This window comes from Somniosus microcephalus, chromosome 7 (assembly GCF_052327205.1).
Source record: "Somniosus microcephalus isolate GS21.2 chromosome 7, FLI_Smic_1.0, whole genome shotgun sequence".
NCBI lineage: Eukaryota > Metazoa > Chordata > Chondrichthyes > Squaliformes > Somniosidae > Somniosus > Somniosus microcephalus.
In genome coordinates this window covers 200,743,397-200,756,315 of record NC_140993.1, presented here as the reverse complement: position 1 = coordinate 200,756,315, position 12,919 = coordinate 200,743,397, and the positions used below count along the sequence as shown (strand labels likewise).

General features: G+C 45.2%; 1 protein-coding gene across 4 annotated transcripts in view; it reads left to right on the top strand.

Annotated features, from left to right (window-relative positions):
* taf2 (TAF2 RNA polymerase II, TATA box binding protein (TBP)-associated factor) overlaps positions 1-12,919 on the top strand; it is a 170,745-nt gene that overhangs the window by 117,612 nt on the left and 40,214 nt on the right. For all 4 annotated transcript variants that reach the window (XM_085993331.1, XM_085993333.1, XM_085993332.1 and 1 more), the window contains one exon: positions 7,044-7,113. In XM_085993331.1, the coding sequence (XP_085849457.1) occupies positions 7,044-7,113 (70 nt within the window). The remainder of the gene's footprint in view (positions 1-7,043; positions 7,114-12,919) is intronic.

Here is a 12,919-nt window from a genome sequence, read left to right as displayed (position 1 = left end):
AGTGGGAGACTTTCAGAAGGGAAATAGAGAGAGTACAACGCCAACATGTTCCCGTAAAGGTCAAGGGTGGTACCAACAAGCAAAGGGAGCCTTGGATGACAAGGGATATACAAAAATGCATTAGGAAAAAAAGGGGGGCTTTTGGCAGTTACTAAAGACGGAGGAAGCCCTAGAGGAGTATAAAAAGTGCAGGGGCATACTTTAAAAAGAAATTAGGAGAGCGAGGAGGGGCCATGAAATAACACTGGCGAGCAAAATAAAGGAAAATCCTAAGATGTTTTATAAGTATATTAAGGGCAAGAGGATAACCAGGGAAAGGGTAGGGCCCATTAGGGACCAAAGTGGCAATCTGTGTGTAGAGCCAGATGATGTAGGCGGGGTTTGAAATGAATTTTTTGCATCTGTGTTCACTATGGAGGAAGACGATGTAGACATAGAAATCGGGCAAGGGGACTGTGATATACTTGAACATATTAACATCGAGAGGGAGGAGGTACTAGCGGTTTTAGCAGGCCAAAAAGTGGATAAATCCCCAGGCCCGGACGAGATGTATCCCAGGCTGCTGTGTGAGGCAAAGGAGGAGATTGCAGGGGCTCTGACACAAATTTTCAGAACCTCTCTGGCCACAGGGGATGTACCAGAGGACTGGAGAACAGCGAACGTAGTACCATTATTCAAGAAGGGTAGCAGGGATAAACCAGGGAATTACAGGCCAGTGAGCCTAACATCTGTGGTAGGGAAATCATTGGAAAAAAATTCTGAGGGACAAAATTAGTCTCCACTTGGAGCGGCAAGGATTAATCGGGGATAGTCAGCATGGCTTTGTCAAGGGTAAATCATGTCTGACCAATCTGATTGAATTTTTCGAGGGGGTGACTAGGTGTGTGGATGAGGGAAATGCTGTGGATGTGGTATACATGGACTTCAGTAAGGCTTTTGACAAAGTCCCGCATAGGAGACTGGTCAAGAAGGTAAGAGCCCATGGGATCCAGGGTGCCTTGGCACGTTGGATCCTAAACTGGCTGAGTGGCAGGAGTCAGAGGGTGATGGTCGAAGGATGCTTTTGTGACTGGAAGCCTGTGTCCAGTGGGGTACCTCAGGGATTGGTGCTGGGTCCCTTGCTGTTTGTGATCTACATAAATGATTTGGATGAGAATGTAAAAGGTATGATCAGTAAGTTCGCAGATGACACGAAAATTGGTGGGGTGGTAAATTGCGAGGAGGAAAGCCTCAGGCTACAGGACGATAAAAACGGGTTGGTCAGATGGGCGGAAAAGTGGTAAATGGAATTTAACCCTGAAAAGTGCGAGGTGATGCATTTTGGACGGGCAAATAAGGCAAGGGAATACACAATGAGTGGTAGGGCCCTAGGAAGCACAGAGGGACCTTGGTGTACATGTACATAGATCCCTGAAGGCAGCGGATCAGGTAGATAAGGTGGTTAAAAAGGCATATGGGATACTTGCCTTCATTAGCCGAGGCATAGAATATAAGAGCAGGGAGGTTATGATGGAGCTGTACAAAACGCTGGTAAGGCCACAGCTGGAGTACTGTGTGCAGTTCTGGTCGCCACACTATAGGAAGGATGTGATTGCTTTGGAGAGGGTGCAGAGAAGATTCACCAGGATGTTACCTGGGATGGAGCGCCTCAGCTATGAAGAAAGACTAAACAGGCTGGGGTTGCCTTCCTTGGAGCAAAGAAGGCTGAGGGGGGACCTGATTGAGGTGTACAAAATGATGAGGGGCATAGATAGGGTAGATAAAGAGGAACTTTTCCCCTTCGTAGGGGGGTCAATAACAAGGGGGCATAGATTCAAGGTAAGGGGCAGGAGGTTTAGAGGGGATTTGAGGAGGAACTTTTTCACCCAGAGGGTGGTTGGAGTCTGGAACTCACTGCCTGAAAGGGTGGGAGAGGCAGGAACCCTCACAACATTCAAGAAGCATTTGGATGAGCACTTGAAATGCCATTGCATACAAGGCTATGGACCAAATGCTGGAAAATGGGATTAGATTAGACAGGGCTTGATGGACGGCGCAGACACGATGGGCCGAAGGGCCTCTTTCTGTGCTGTATAACTCTATGACTCTATGGTGATACGCGGATTTGAGGTCGATAGTCGAGAAGACTCGGTATTGCGCGATCTGGTTGACCATTTCTGATATGCGGGGTAAAGGGTAGGCGTCCAGCTGGGTATAAATATTAACAGTCTGGCTGTAGTCATTTACCATCCGTTTCTTTTCGCTATTTTTAACTATGACTACTTGGGCACGCCACGGACTGGTACTGCATTCAATAATGCCTTCCCGCAGGAGTCTGTCCACTTCCGCCTTGATAAAGTGTCTGTCTTCCAGACTGTACCGTCTACTTTTGGTCGCTATGGGCCTACAGTTCGGAGCGAGATTAGCGAATAAAGAGGGCGGGCTGATTTTTAAGGTTGATAGGCCACAGACTGAGTGGCGGCTGGGACCCACCATATGCTAGCGTGACACTTTCGTGGTGGCACTGGAAGTCCAGGCCCAAGATTACATTAACACAGAGTTCTGGCATCACGAGGAGTTTAAAATCCTTGTAGTCCGTGCCTTTTACAGTCAGTGTTACCACACAGTAGCCCAAAATGTCCGAAGTGTGGGGCTTAGCAGCCATAGCAATTCTGCTCCGTGTAGGGGTTACCGTTAATGAGTGCCGCCGTACCAGGCTAGGGTGGATAAAACTCTCGGTACTCCCACAGTCAATTAAACATTTCGTTAAATTCCCGTTTACCTGTATGTCCATCATGGATTTTGTCAATGGGTGTGGCCTGGATTGATCCACCATGATCGAAGCCACTGTTGGGCCCTGGGCGGCCGTTGAGTCGGGAAAAGATGGCGGATCCCAAGATGGCGGCCCGCACGGCACGCACGAGGCGGTGATGGAGTTGGAAATCAGATTCCCCCTGCAGACTTTGCTAAAATGCCCCTTTTTCTTACATTTGAAGCATGTAGCGTCCTTTGCTGGGCATCGTTGTCTGGGGTGCTTGGCCTGGCCGCAGAAGTAGCATTTCGGGCCTCGAGACATTGCCACTGTAGTAGGACTCCTGGGTGAACTTCTGTGTGGGGACTCCGGCGGTGTAGAGCTGGTCTGAGACCTGGATGGGGAAGATGGCTGATTCCAAGATGGCGGCGCGCTCGGCGCGCACGAGGCGGTGAGGGCCGCATGGCCGGAAGAATAAGAGTCAGAGTTTTTCTGGGCCACGTCCAGCGATCGCGCAGTGGCCACTGCCTTTTTTAAGTCCAGGACCACCTCCTCCAGCAGTCTCTGCCGGAAATAATTCGATTTGAGGCCCGTGATGAAGGAATCGCGGACCAATTCGTCAGAGTACACATTGGCCGTCACGGCCTTGCAGTTACAGTCCCGGACCAAGTCCTTTAGGCCCTGTAAGAAATCGTCCATTGATTCCTCAGGTCACTGCCTGCGTGTAGCCAGCAGATGTCTGGCGTACACTTTGTTTACTGGCCTCTGGTATTGGGCCTTCAGGATAGTGATGGCCTCCGTGTAAGAGGTGTTGTCCCGGATGAACGAATAAATCCGATGATTAACGCGAGTAGTCAGTAAACTCAGTTTATCTACCTCGCTAGCGGATGAGGCCCTCGCGAAGAGTTCGAAGCATTTGAGCCAGTGTCCAAATTGATTTGATGCTTCAGCAGAATGTGGATCCAAGTCCAGACGCTCTGGTTTTAGGAGTCGATCCATCCTAGTATTCTTTAGTGATTAAAATTGATGTGCCTTCAATAACCACAAAACTAGAAGTTATAGACTTTAACAAGTTGGCTTTTAATCACTAAGATCAGAGCTAACATCTCAACACACTGACTGGCTCGCAGGAATGAGTCATACAGATCCTGGGATCTTTATGTAAGAGAAGTCAGGGGCGGAGCTAAGAGCCAAGACCTGGAACCTTCCAGGTTAGTCAGGAAAGAGGAAGTGAAACTATACACCGTGTGGGGGAGGGTAATATACATGAGTGCAAAACGAATACAGGCAAGAACGAATACAGGCAAGACAAACAGATTTCATTACAGTAATAATAGGGGATTTCAACTTCCCCAATATTAACTGGGATAGTCAGAGTGTGAAAGGCTTAGAGGGTGCATCCAGGAGAGCTTTTTGAGCCAGCATGTCGGACATTCTACAAGAGAGGGGGCGGTGCTGGACCTAATTCTAGGGAATGTAGCCGGGCAAGTGGTAGAAGTGTCAGTAGGAGAACATTTTGGTGACGGTGACCATAATTCGGTGATTTTAAGGTAGTCATGGAAAAGGACGAAAATGGACTGGAAATAAAGGTTCTAAATTGGGGGAAGGCCGATTTAATATGAAAAGGCAGGATCTGGCCAAAGTGGACTGGGATCAGCCACTTGTAGGAAAATCCACATCAGAGCAGTGCGATTCTTTCAGAAAGGAAATAGAGTACAACGCCAATATGTTCCCGTAAAGGTCAAGGGTGGGGACCAACAAGCCCAGGGAACCCTGGATGTCAAGGGATATACAAGAATGGATTAGGAAAAAAAGGGAGGCTTTTGGCAGATACAAAGGACTTAAAACAGTGGAAGCCCTGGAGGAGTATAGAAAGTGCAGGGGGGTACTTAAAAAAGAAATTAGGAGTGCGAAGAGGGGGCATGAAAAAACAGTCGGGCAAAACAAAGGAAAATTCCAAGGTGTTTTATAAGTATATTGAGGACAAGAGGATAACAAGGGAAAGAGTAGGGCCCATTAGGGACCAAAGTAGCAATCTGTGTGTAGAGCCGGAAGATGTAAGTGAGGTTTTAAATGAATATTTTGCATCTGTGTTCACTATGGAGAAGGATGATGTAGGCATAGAAATCAGGCAGGGGGATTGTGATATACTTGAACAAATTAGTATTGAGGGGGAGGAGGTACTAGTGGTTTTAGCGGGCTTAAAAGTGGATAAATCCCCAGGCCCAGACGAGATGTATCTCAGGCTGCTGTGTGAGGCAAGGGAGGAGATTGCAGGGGCTCTGACACAAATTTTCAGAACCTCTCTGGCCACAGGGGAGGTGCCAGAGGAGTGGAGAACAGCTAACGTAGTACCATTATTCAAGAAGGGTAGTAGGGAGCAACCAGGGAATTACAGGCCAGTGAGCCTAAAATCAGTGGTAGGGAAATTATTGGAAAAAGTTCTGAGGGACAGAATTAGTCTCCACTTGGAGAGGCAAGGATTTAATCAAGGATAGTCAGCTTGGCTTTGTCGGGGAGATCATGTCTAACCAATTTGATTGAATTTTTCGAGGGGGTGGCTAGGTGTGTGGAGGAGGTAGTGCAGTTGATGTCGTCTACATGGACTTCAGTAAGGCTTTTGACAAAGTCACTCATGGGAGACTGGTCAAGAAGGTAAGAGCCGACGGGATCCAGGGCAATTTGGCACATCGGATCCAAAATTGGCTTAGTGACAGATGGCAGAGGGTGATGGTCGAAGGTTGTTTGTGTGCTTTGGAAGCCTGTGTCCAGTGGTGTACCGCAGGGATCGGTGCTGGGTCCTTTGCTGCTTGTAGTGTACATTAATGATTTAGATATGAATGTAGGAGGTATGATCAGTAATTTCGCAAATGACACGAAAATTGGTGGAGTGGTAAATAGCGAGGAGGGAAGCCTCAGGCTACAGGACGATATAGACGGGTTTGGTTAGATGGGCAGAACAGAGGCAAATGGAATTTAATCGTGAAAAGTGTGAAGTGATGCATTTTGGAGGGACTAACAAGGCAAGGGAATACACAATGAATGGTAAGACCCTAGGAAAGACAGAGGATCAGAGGGACCTTGGTGTGCATGTACATAGATCCCTGAAGGCAGCAGAACAGGTGGATAAGGTGGTTAAAAAGGCATATGGGATACTTGCCTTCATTAGCCGAGGCATAGAATATAAGAGCAGGGAGGTTATGATAGAGCTGTACAAAACGCTAGTTAGGCCACAGCTGGAAAACTGTGTGCAGTTCTGGTCGCCACACTATAGGAAGGATGTGATTGCTTTGGAGAGGGTGCAGAGGAGATTCACCAGGATGTTACCTGGGCTGGAGCGCCTCAGCTATGAAGAAAGACTGGACAGGCTGGGGTTGTTTTCCTTGGAGCAGAGAAGGCTGAGGGGGGCCTGATTGAGGTGTACAAAATTATGAGGGGCATAGATAGGGTAGATAGAAAGGAACATTTTCCCTTAGTAGAGGGGTCAATAACAAGGGGGCATAGATTCAAGGTAAGGGGCAGGAGGTTTAGAGGGGATTTGAGGAAGAACTTTTTCACCCAGAGGGTGGTTGGAATCTGGAACTCACTGCCTGAAAGGGTGGTAGAGGCAGGAACCCTCACAACATTCAAGAAGCATTTAGATGAGCACTTGAAATGCCATAGCATATAATGCTACGGACCAAATGCTGGAAAATGGGATTAGATTAGACAGGGCCTGATGGCCGGCGCGGACGCGATGGGCCGAAGGGCCTCTTTCTGTGCTGTATGACTCTATAACAGGCTCGAGGGGCTGGATGGCCTACTCCTACGTCTATTTCTTGCGTTCTTATGAAGACGCTATTTGAAACCAATACAATTTGCCATATTGCATTAAGTGCAAGTGCCACAAGAATCTAAATTCAACAAAAAAGAGGTAAAATGGTAAAAAAAAACTTTAATGAAGTAGTGGTTTAATAGTTTAAACTGCTTTTGGGTAAGTATGTAAAAAGTTTAAAAAACATGAAGCAATATGAAAGATGACAGGTGCCTGAATTAGGAAATATAAATGAGACATGGGGTGGAGCTGCAGTTTTATCAAGGTGTGGATTTCTTTCTTATCTGCAATTATTTTTTTAACACTTCCATTTTTTCCCCACTGCTTGTTATTCTTTCTCTTGAACTCTTAGTAAAATCATGGCCATTTACAGAAATCTTCACAAATCTTTAAAACAATGGATGTTAAATATTTACTCTTGTCTGAGTTTCATTTAAATGAGAATGTTCAGATTTGTTTTGTTTACAGTTAATTTCCTAACCAGCTTTTTCTCCTTAGTGGACAGGAGCACTGAAGAATTGCAGTGGCTGCTGGATCTGGTCCAGAATGATGCTGTGCCCTACATAAGGTTAGTCTTCCCAAACATGAGCATCTTTATGGTCCATTAAGAGTTAAACTAGGTCGAATATGTTTTTTATATTTCAATATCCTAATAAATGTCCTATTGCATTGTTTGTGGCTGCAAGTAAAAACTGCTAGCCCCAAAATGCTGGAAATACTCCGGGTCAGGCAGCATCTGTAGAGAGAGAAACAGAGTTAACGTTTCAGGTCGATGATCTTTCATCAGAAAGTTAAATCTAACTGGTTTTAAGCAAATACAGAGGCAGGGAAAGCGGATGGGGAGGAAAAAGCAACAGAGAAGCTCTGATAGGCTCGAAGGCAGGAAAGATTAAATGACGAAAGAGATGATGGTGCAATGCAAAAGGGGACAGTAATGGGACAAGTAAAGAAACAAAAAATGGGTCTAGATGAGGTATAAATGGGAATAGCAGAATCATCAGCAACAGCTGCCGTCGGGACAAAATGGGGGCAGAGGTTATGATTTGAAATTGTTGAACTCAGTGTTGAGTCCAGAAGGCTGTAAAGTGCCTAATTAAAAGATGAGGTACTGTTCCTCGAGCTTAGGTTAAGCTTCATTGGTACAGCACAGGAGGCCAAAGACAAAGAGGTCAGAGTGGGTGTGGGGCGGAGAATTAAAATGACAGGCGACCAGAAGCTCGGGGTCACACTGCAAACTGAACGGAGGTGTTCCACAAAGCGGTCACCCAATCTGCGTTTGGTCTCCAATGTAGAGGAAACCACATCGTGAGCTGCAAATACAGTATACTAAATTGAAAGAAGTACAAGTAAATCGCTGTTCCATCTGGAAGGAGTGTTTGGGGCTCTGGACGGTGGGAAGGGAGGAAATAAAAGGGAAGGCGTTGCATCTTCTGTGCTTGCACGGGAAGGTGCTTTGGGGAGGGGGTGTTGGGGCGGGTGATTGAACAGTGGGCCAGGGTGTCCCAGAGGGAGCGGTCCCTTCGGAATACTGAAAGGGGAGCGATGGGGAAGATGTGTTTGGTAGATGGATCACGCTGGAGATGGCGGAGGGTGATCCATTGAATGTGAAGGCTGATGGGGTGGAAGGTGAGGACAAGGGGAACCCGATCGTGGTCCTGGGAGCGGAGGAATGGATGAGAGCAGAAATGCAGGAAATGGGATAAGTGCCCTGTCAACCAAGATGGAGACGAATCCTCGTTTGAGGGAAAAGGAAGACATATCTGAAGCACTGGTATAGAAGGTGGCATCGCTAGAAGAGATGCGAGGGAGACAGAGAAACTGGGAGAATGGAATAAAGTCCTTGTAGGAAGCGGGCTGGGAAGAAATGTAGCCAAGGTAGCTGTGGGAGTCAGTGAGCTTGAAGTGGATATTGGTCTATTGCCAGAAATGGAGACCAAGCAGTCAAGAAAGGGAAGAGTTGGAGGTGGACCATGCAAGGGAAGGGTGAAAATTGGAAGCCAAGTTGATGAAATATTCCAGTTCTGGGTGAGAGCAGGAGACATTGCCGATATAATCATCAATATACCAGAAAAAGAAGTGAGGGAGGGACCTGAGTAGGACTGGAACAAAGAATGTTCCAAACATCCCACGAAAAGGCAGGCATAGCTAGGACCCATACGGGTTGCCATAGCAAACACCTTTTATTTGGAGGAAGTGAGTGAACAACTTCTCCTTTGACTACAATGTGAGAACAAATTCAGCCAGGTGGAGGAGGGTGGTGGTGGATAGGGATTGGTTGGACCTCCGTTCAAGGAAGAAGTGGAGAGCCCTCAGGCTGTCCTGGTGGGGGATGGAGGTGTAGAGGGATTGGATATCCATGCTGAAAAGGAGACAGTTAGGCCCTGGAAACTGTTAAGGTGGCGGAGGACGTCGGAAGAGTCGAGGATGTAGCTGGAAAGGTCTGGACAAAGGCAGAGAAAATCGTCGAGATAGGAAGAAATGAGTTCTGTGGGGCAAGAGCATGCTGAAACGATGGGTCTACCAGGTTTGTAGTTATGGAAATGGCAGAATAAATAGTAGTTACTAAAATTTATTATCCAATTTGTATTCATTTTCAGAAACACAAACTGAAATACTGTTGTACACAAAGGCACAATTTGACTTTTCCACTGAGAAAAATATAGATTGAATTTGAAGAGAAAGAGAAGCGTGCTATTGGATGAGATGGCATCTCCCTCAATCGTACTTGCATAATATGTCTTGCTCTCTCTCTCTCACCCACACACATTCTCATTTACTCACTCGGTCTGTCCCCTCTCACACTCTATTTAAATGTATAAACTTAACTTGAAATTTTTTTTTGAAATTTAACTTTCCAAATTATTTGTAAAACCAACCAAACAGATACTGTTGGAGACCGAAGGCAAACATTTTTCCAGTTAGGTTGACAAAATGCTATTGATGCATCCGAGGAAATTATGCCTACTGCACATTGTGGGATCAGTCTTCAGTTAATAGTTATTTAGGGCAAAAATATTGACTCCAAGTACAGGATTTTGAAAGACTGAGACCTTTATGAAAACATTAATTTAGGTACTCAGACAGAAAAGCCAACGTTTTAGTTAAGTTTAATCATTTTATTAATATATGTAAGTTTTATTTTTTTTAATGTTACAAACCTTATTTTGACATTAGAAATTTCAGTTACATAAAAAGGCAGATGAAAGTTTTTTCAAATAAGATTTTGAATAATGTTTGGTTCAAAGTCAAGCTGTTTCCATCACACTATCTTATGAAATGCTTCAATTTTCCTATTTATTATGCTGAGCTGTGATTCAGTTCTCTGAGCTGCATCTCAATGTGATGTGGCACCATGGAGCTATTCTATCAATTATATCTACCATTGATTGGCTGTCAAAATCGTGTGATAATTTTAGTCTTGGTCCTCCGAACCTTAACTGCCAGGTCTGTAGTGGATTTACAAGCCTAACTCCAGCAGCAGCTTTGATCAGACCATAGAATGATACAGCACAGAAGGTGGCCTTTTGGCCCATCATGCCTGTGCTGGCTCTTTGAACGAGCTATCACAATTACTCCCACTCCCCTGCTCTTTCCCCATAGCCCTGCAATTTTTTCCTCTTCAAGTATTTATCCAGTTCCCTTTTCAAAATTACCATTGAATCTGCTTGCACAACCCTTTCAGGCAATGCATTCCACAATCATCATAACTTGCTGCGTAATTTTTTTCCTGATGCCGCCTCTGGTTCTTTTGCCAATTACCTTAGATCTGTGCCCTCTGGTTACTGACACTTCTGCCACTGGAAACAGTTTCTCCTTATTTACTCTTATCAAAACCCTTCATAATTTTAAACACCTATCAAATCTCCCCTTAACCTTCCCTGCTCTAAAGAGAACAACCCCAATTTCTCTAGTCTCTACACATTCTTGAAGTCTTTCATCCCTGATATCATTCTGAGGCTTGGCATCCTTCCTAAATTGTGGTGCCCAGAATTGGACACACTACTCCAGCTGGGACCTACTCAGTGTTTTATACAGTTTAACATAACTTTCCTGCTTTTGTACTCAGTGCCACTGTTTATAAAGCCAAGGATCCTTCTCAACTTGTCCTGCCATCTTCAAAGATTTTTGTACGTAGACCCAGGTTCTCTGCACTCCCTTTAAAATTGTACCATTTAGTTTATATTGCCTGTCCTCGTTCTTCCTACCAACATGAATTACTTCACACTTCATCTGCCATGTGTCTACCCATGTCTCTGTCCTCGTGAAGTCTGTTACTATCCTCCTCACTGTTCATGACATTTCAAGTTTCATGTCATCTGTAAACTTTGAAATTACGCCACGTATTTTCAAGTCCAGGTTATTAATATATATCAAAAAGAGCTGTCATCCCAACACCAACCCCTGGGGGACACCACTGCATACTTCCCTCCAGTTTGAAAACAACCGTTCACCACTACTCTCTGCTTTCTGTCCCTTGGCCAATTTTGTATCCATGTAGAAACTACCCCTTTTATCCTATGGGCTTCAGATATGGTGGAAGAGGGAGCTCTGTTGTGTTACCTGCTCTCATTTCCTTTTTTTTGTTTATTTTTACTCCCTGCTGTTTTTCTTTGAAGCCCAATGTCGGCAGTTTCTGCTGGTTTTTTTGTGTTCTCATTTTTTATAAGGACTATTCTTTGCTGTGGCTTTACAGTTTGAAAGCCTATTTTTTGCTGGGGTGTTTTTTATTTTTTTCTTGAATTTTACTATTTTGAAGGCCCATAATCCACTCCTGACCCCTATGATTTTTTTCCTGACAGCAGCCTGTGGTTCTTCCTGAAATTAGTGATTTCTTTGGCTGATCCCTCAAGCTGCTCAAAGTGCTGGCCTGTGGTCGCGATTGATTACTCTTCATTGAATTGCCGAAGAGGGGAGAGAGAGATTTTTAAAAGGGCAGGAGATAATGGGAGAGATTAGCAGAAGAGGACAGGCAGAATGAACCACAAATTGACAGAGTGAGAACAAAAAGTGAAAGAAATAAAAGGAAAGGAACAGAGAAAAGGTCAGACATTTCGTCTCACACGGTGTATCTTTAAAACACTACAACAGAGTGAGATACCCAGCAAGAGTATGACCCATGTGACAAAAGCATTTTTGTCTTAAGATCTGATGAAGTTTTTGGTTTCTTTTTAACGTTGGGTGTTAAAAATCAGCTTCACTCAGGAAAAATATGCTGTTTTACTTCAATACAAATGTTACAGATTTTAGCCATTTTGACTCTGTTGTCTGGGATGGATTAAAAACCAGCTTCACTCTTTGGAAAATATGCTATTTTAATACAAATATGATGGATTTTAGTCATTTTGGGCTGGATTTTGCCGGCGTTTGGAGGCGGGTCAAAGGTTAAAATCATTTTGATTGATGGCGGGTTCCGATCCCGCTGTCAACCCGCTTCCAAATTATTTTCCCCAAGTGTCGGGTCCCCGATATGCACATGGACCCGACACCAAGCGGCGGGAAGAGGATTAAAGGCAATTACCTGCCTATTAACAGGTAGTTGCTAGTAGTTAACTGGCTCTTTCTGAATTTTGCCGCTTCTGGCTTGGGTTTCCCAACGTCTGGACACCACGCCAGGTAAGTGTGGCATGTTGTGAGTCTGCTGTAATGTTTCTGGATTGGTGACAGCTGCAGAAGTGGTGTGAAGGATCCAATGTTGCACTGGTGAGTCTCAGAGGTAAGAAAATGTTGGGAAATGCATTTTTAAAACATTTACACATTTCTTCAGGTTACAAGTTTTGAAATCCATGTCCAGTGCCACCTCATTGGGAGAACCTCTCTCATCAGTGACAGATCGCTTCTGTCACCTCACCTGCAGCTACCATCTATTCCAGCCTATGGAGGGAGTCATTGGAGAGCCTGAGTGCAAGAGGTCACCTTTGTACAGTGATTGTCAGTGTTTGCAGCAGCTCAATGCTGTCAAACACTGAGAAATCAGCTGTCAAAAAAAATTGTGCGTGGTCCCTTTAAGAAACCAGCAGATGATGCGTCATCAAATTATGTCATCTAACCAGCTTCATCTTAATTGGCCGGCAAGCCCGCAGGGCAAGCTTAACGAGGTCACTCAACATAAAATCACGTCTGTGGGCCAGATGCAGTTGGGGGCAGAACTGGAAGCCGGAAACCACCTGACCCGCACCCAACCCGCCTCCATTGAAAAAATCGCGGCCTTTGTCTCGGTCAAGTTGCCAAGTGAGGCCTTTTGATTCAAATGCAAGCATTTTCTGGAATTTGTTCAAATAATTTGGAGACACCTGGAATGGAGCAGAAAGCAGTGGGCGAAACGGCGCCAACCTGATTGGAGATACCAGGAGCGGAGCATAAAACATCAGAATTCA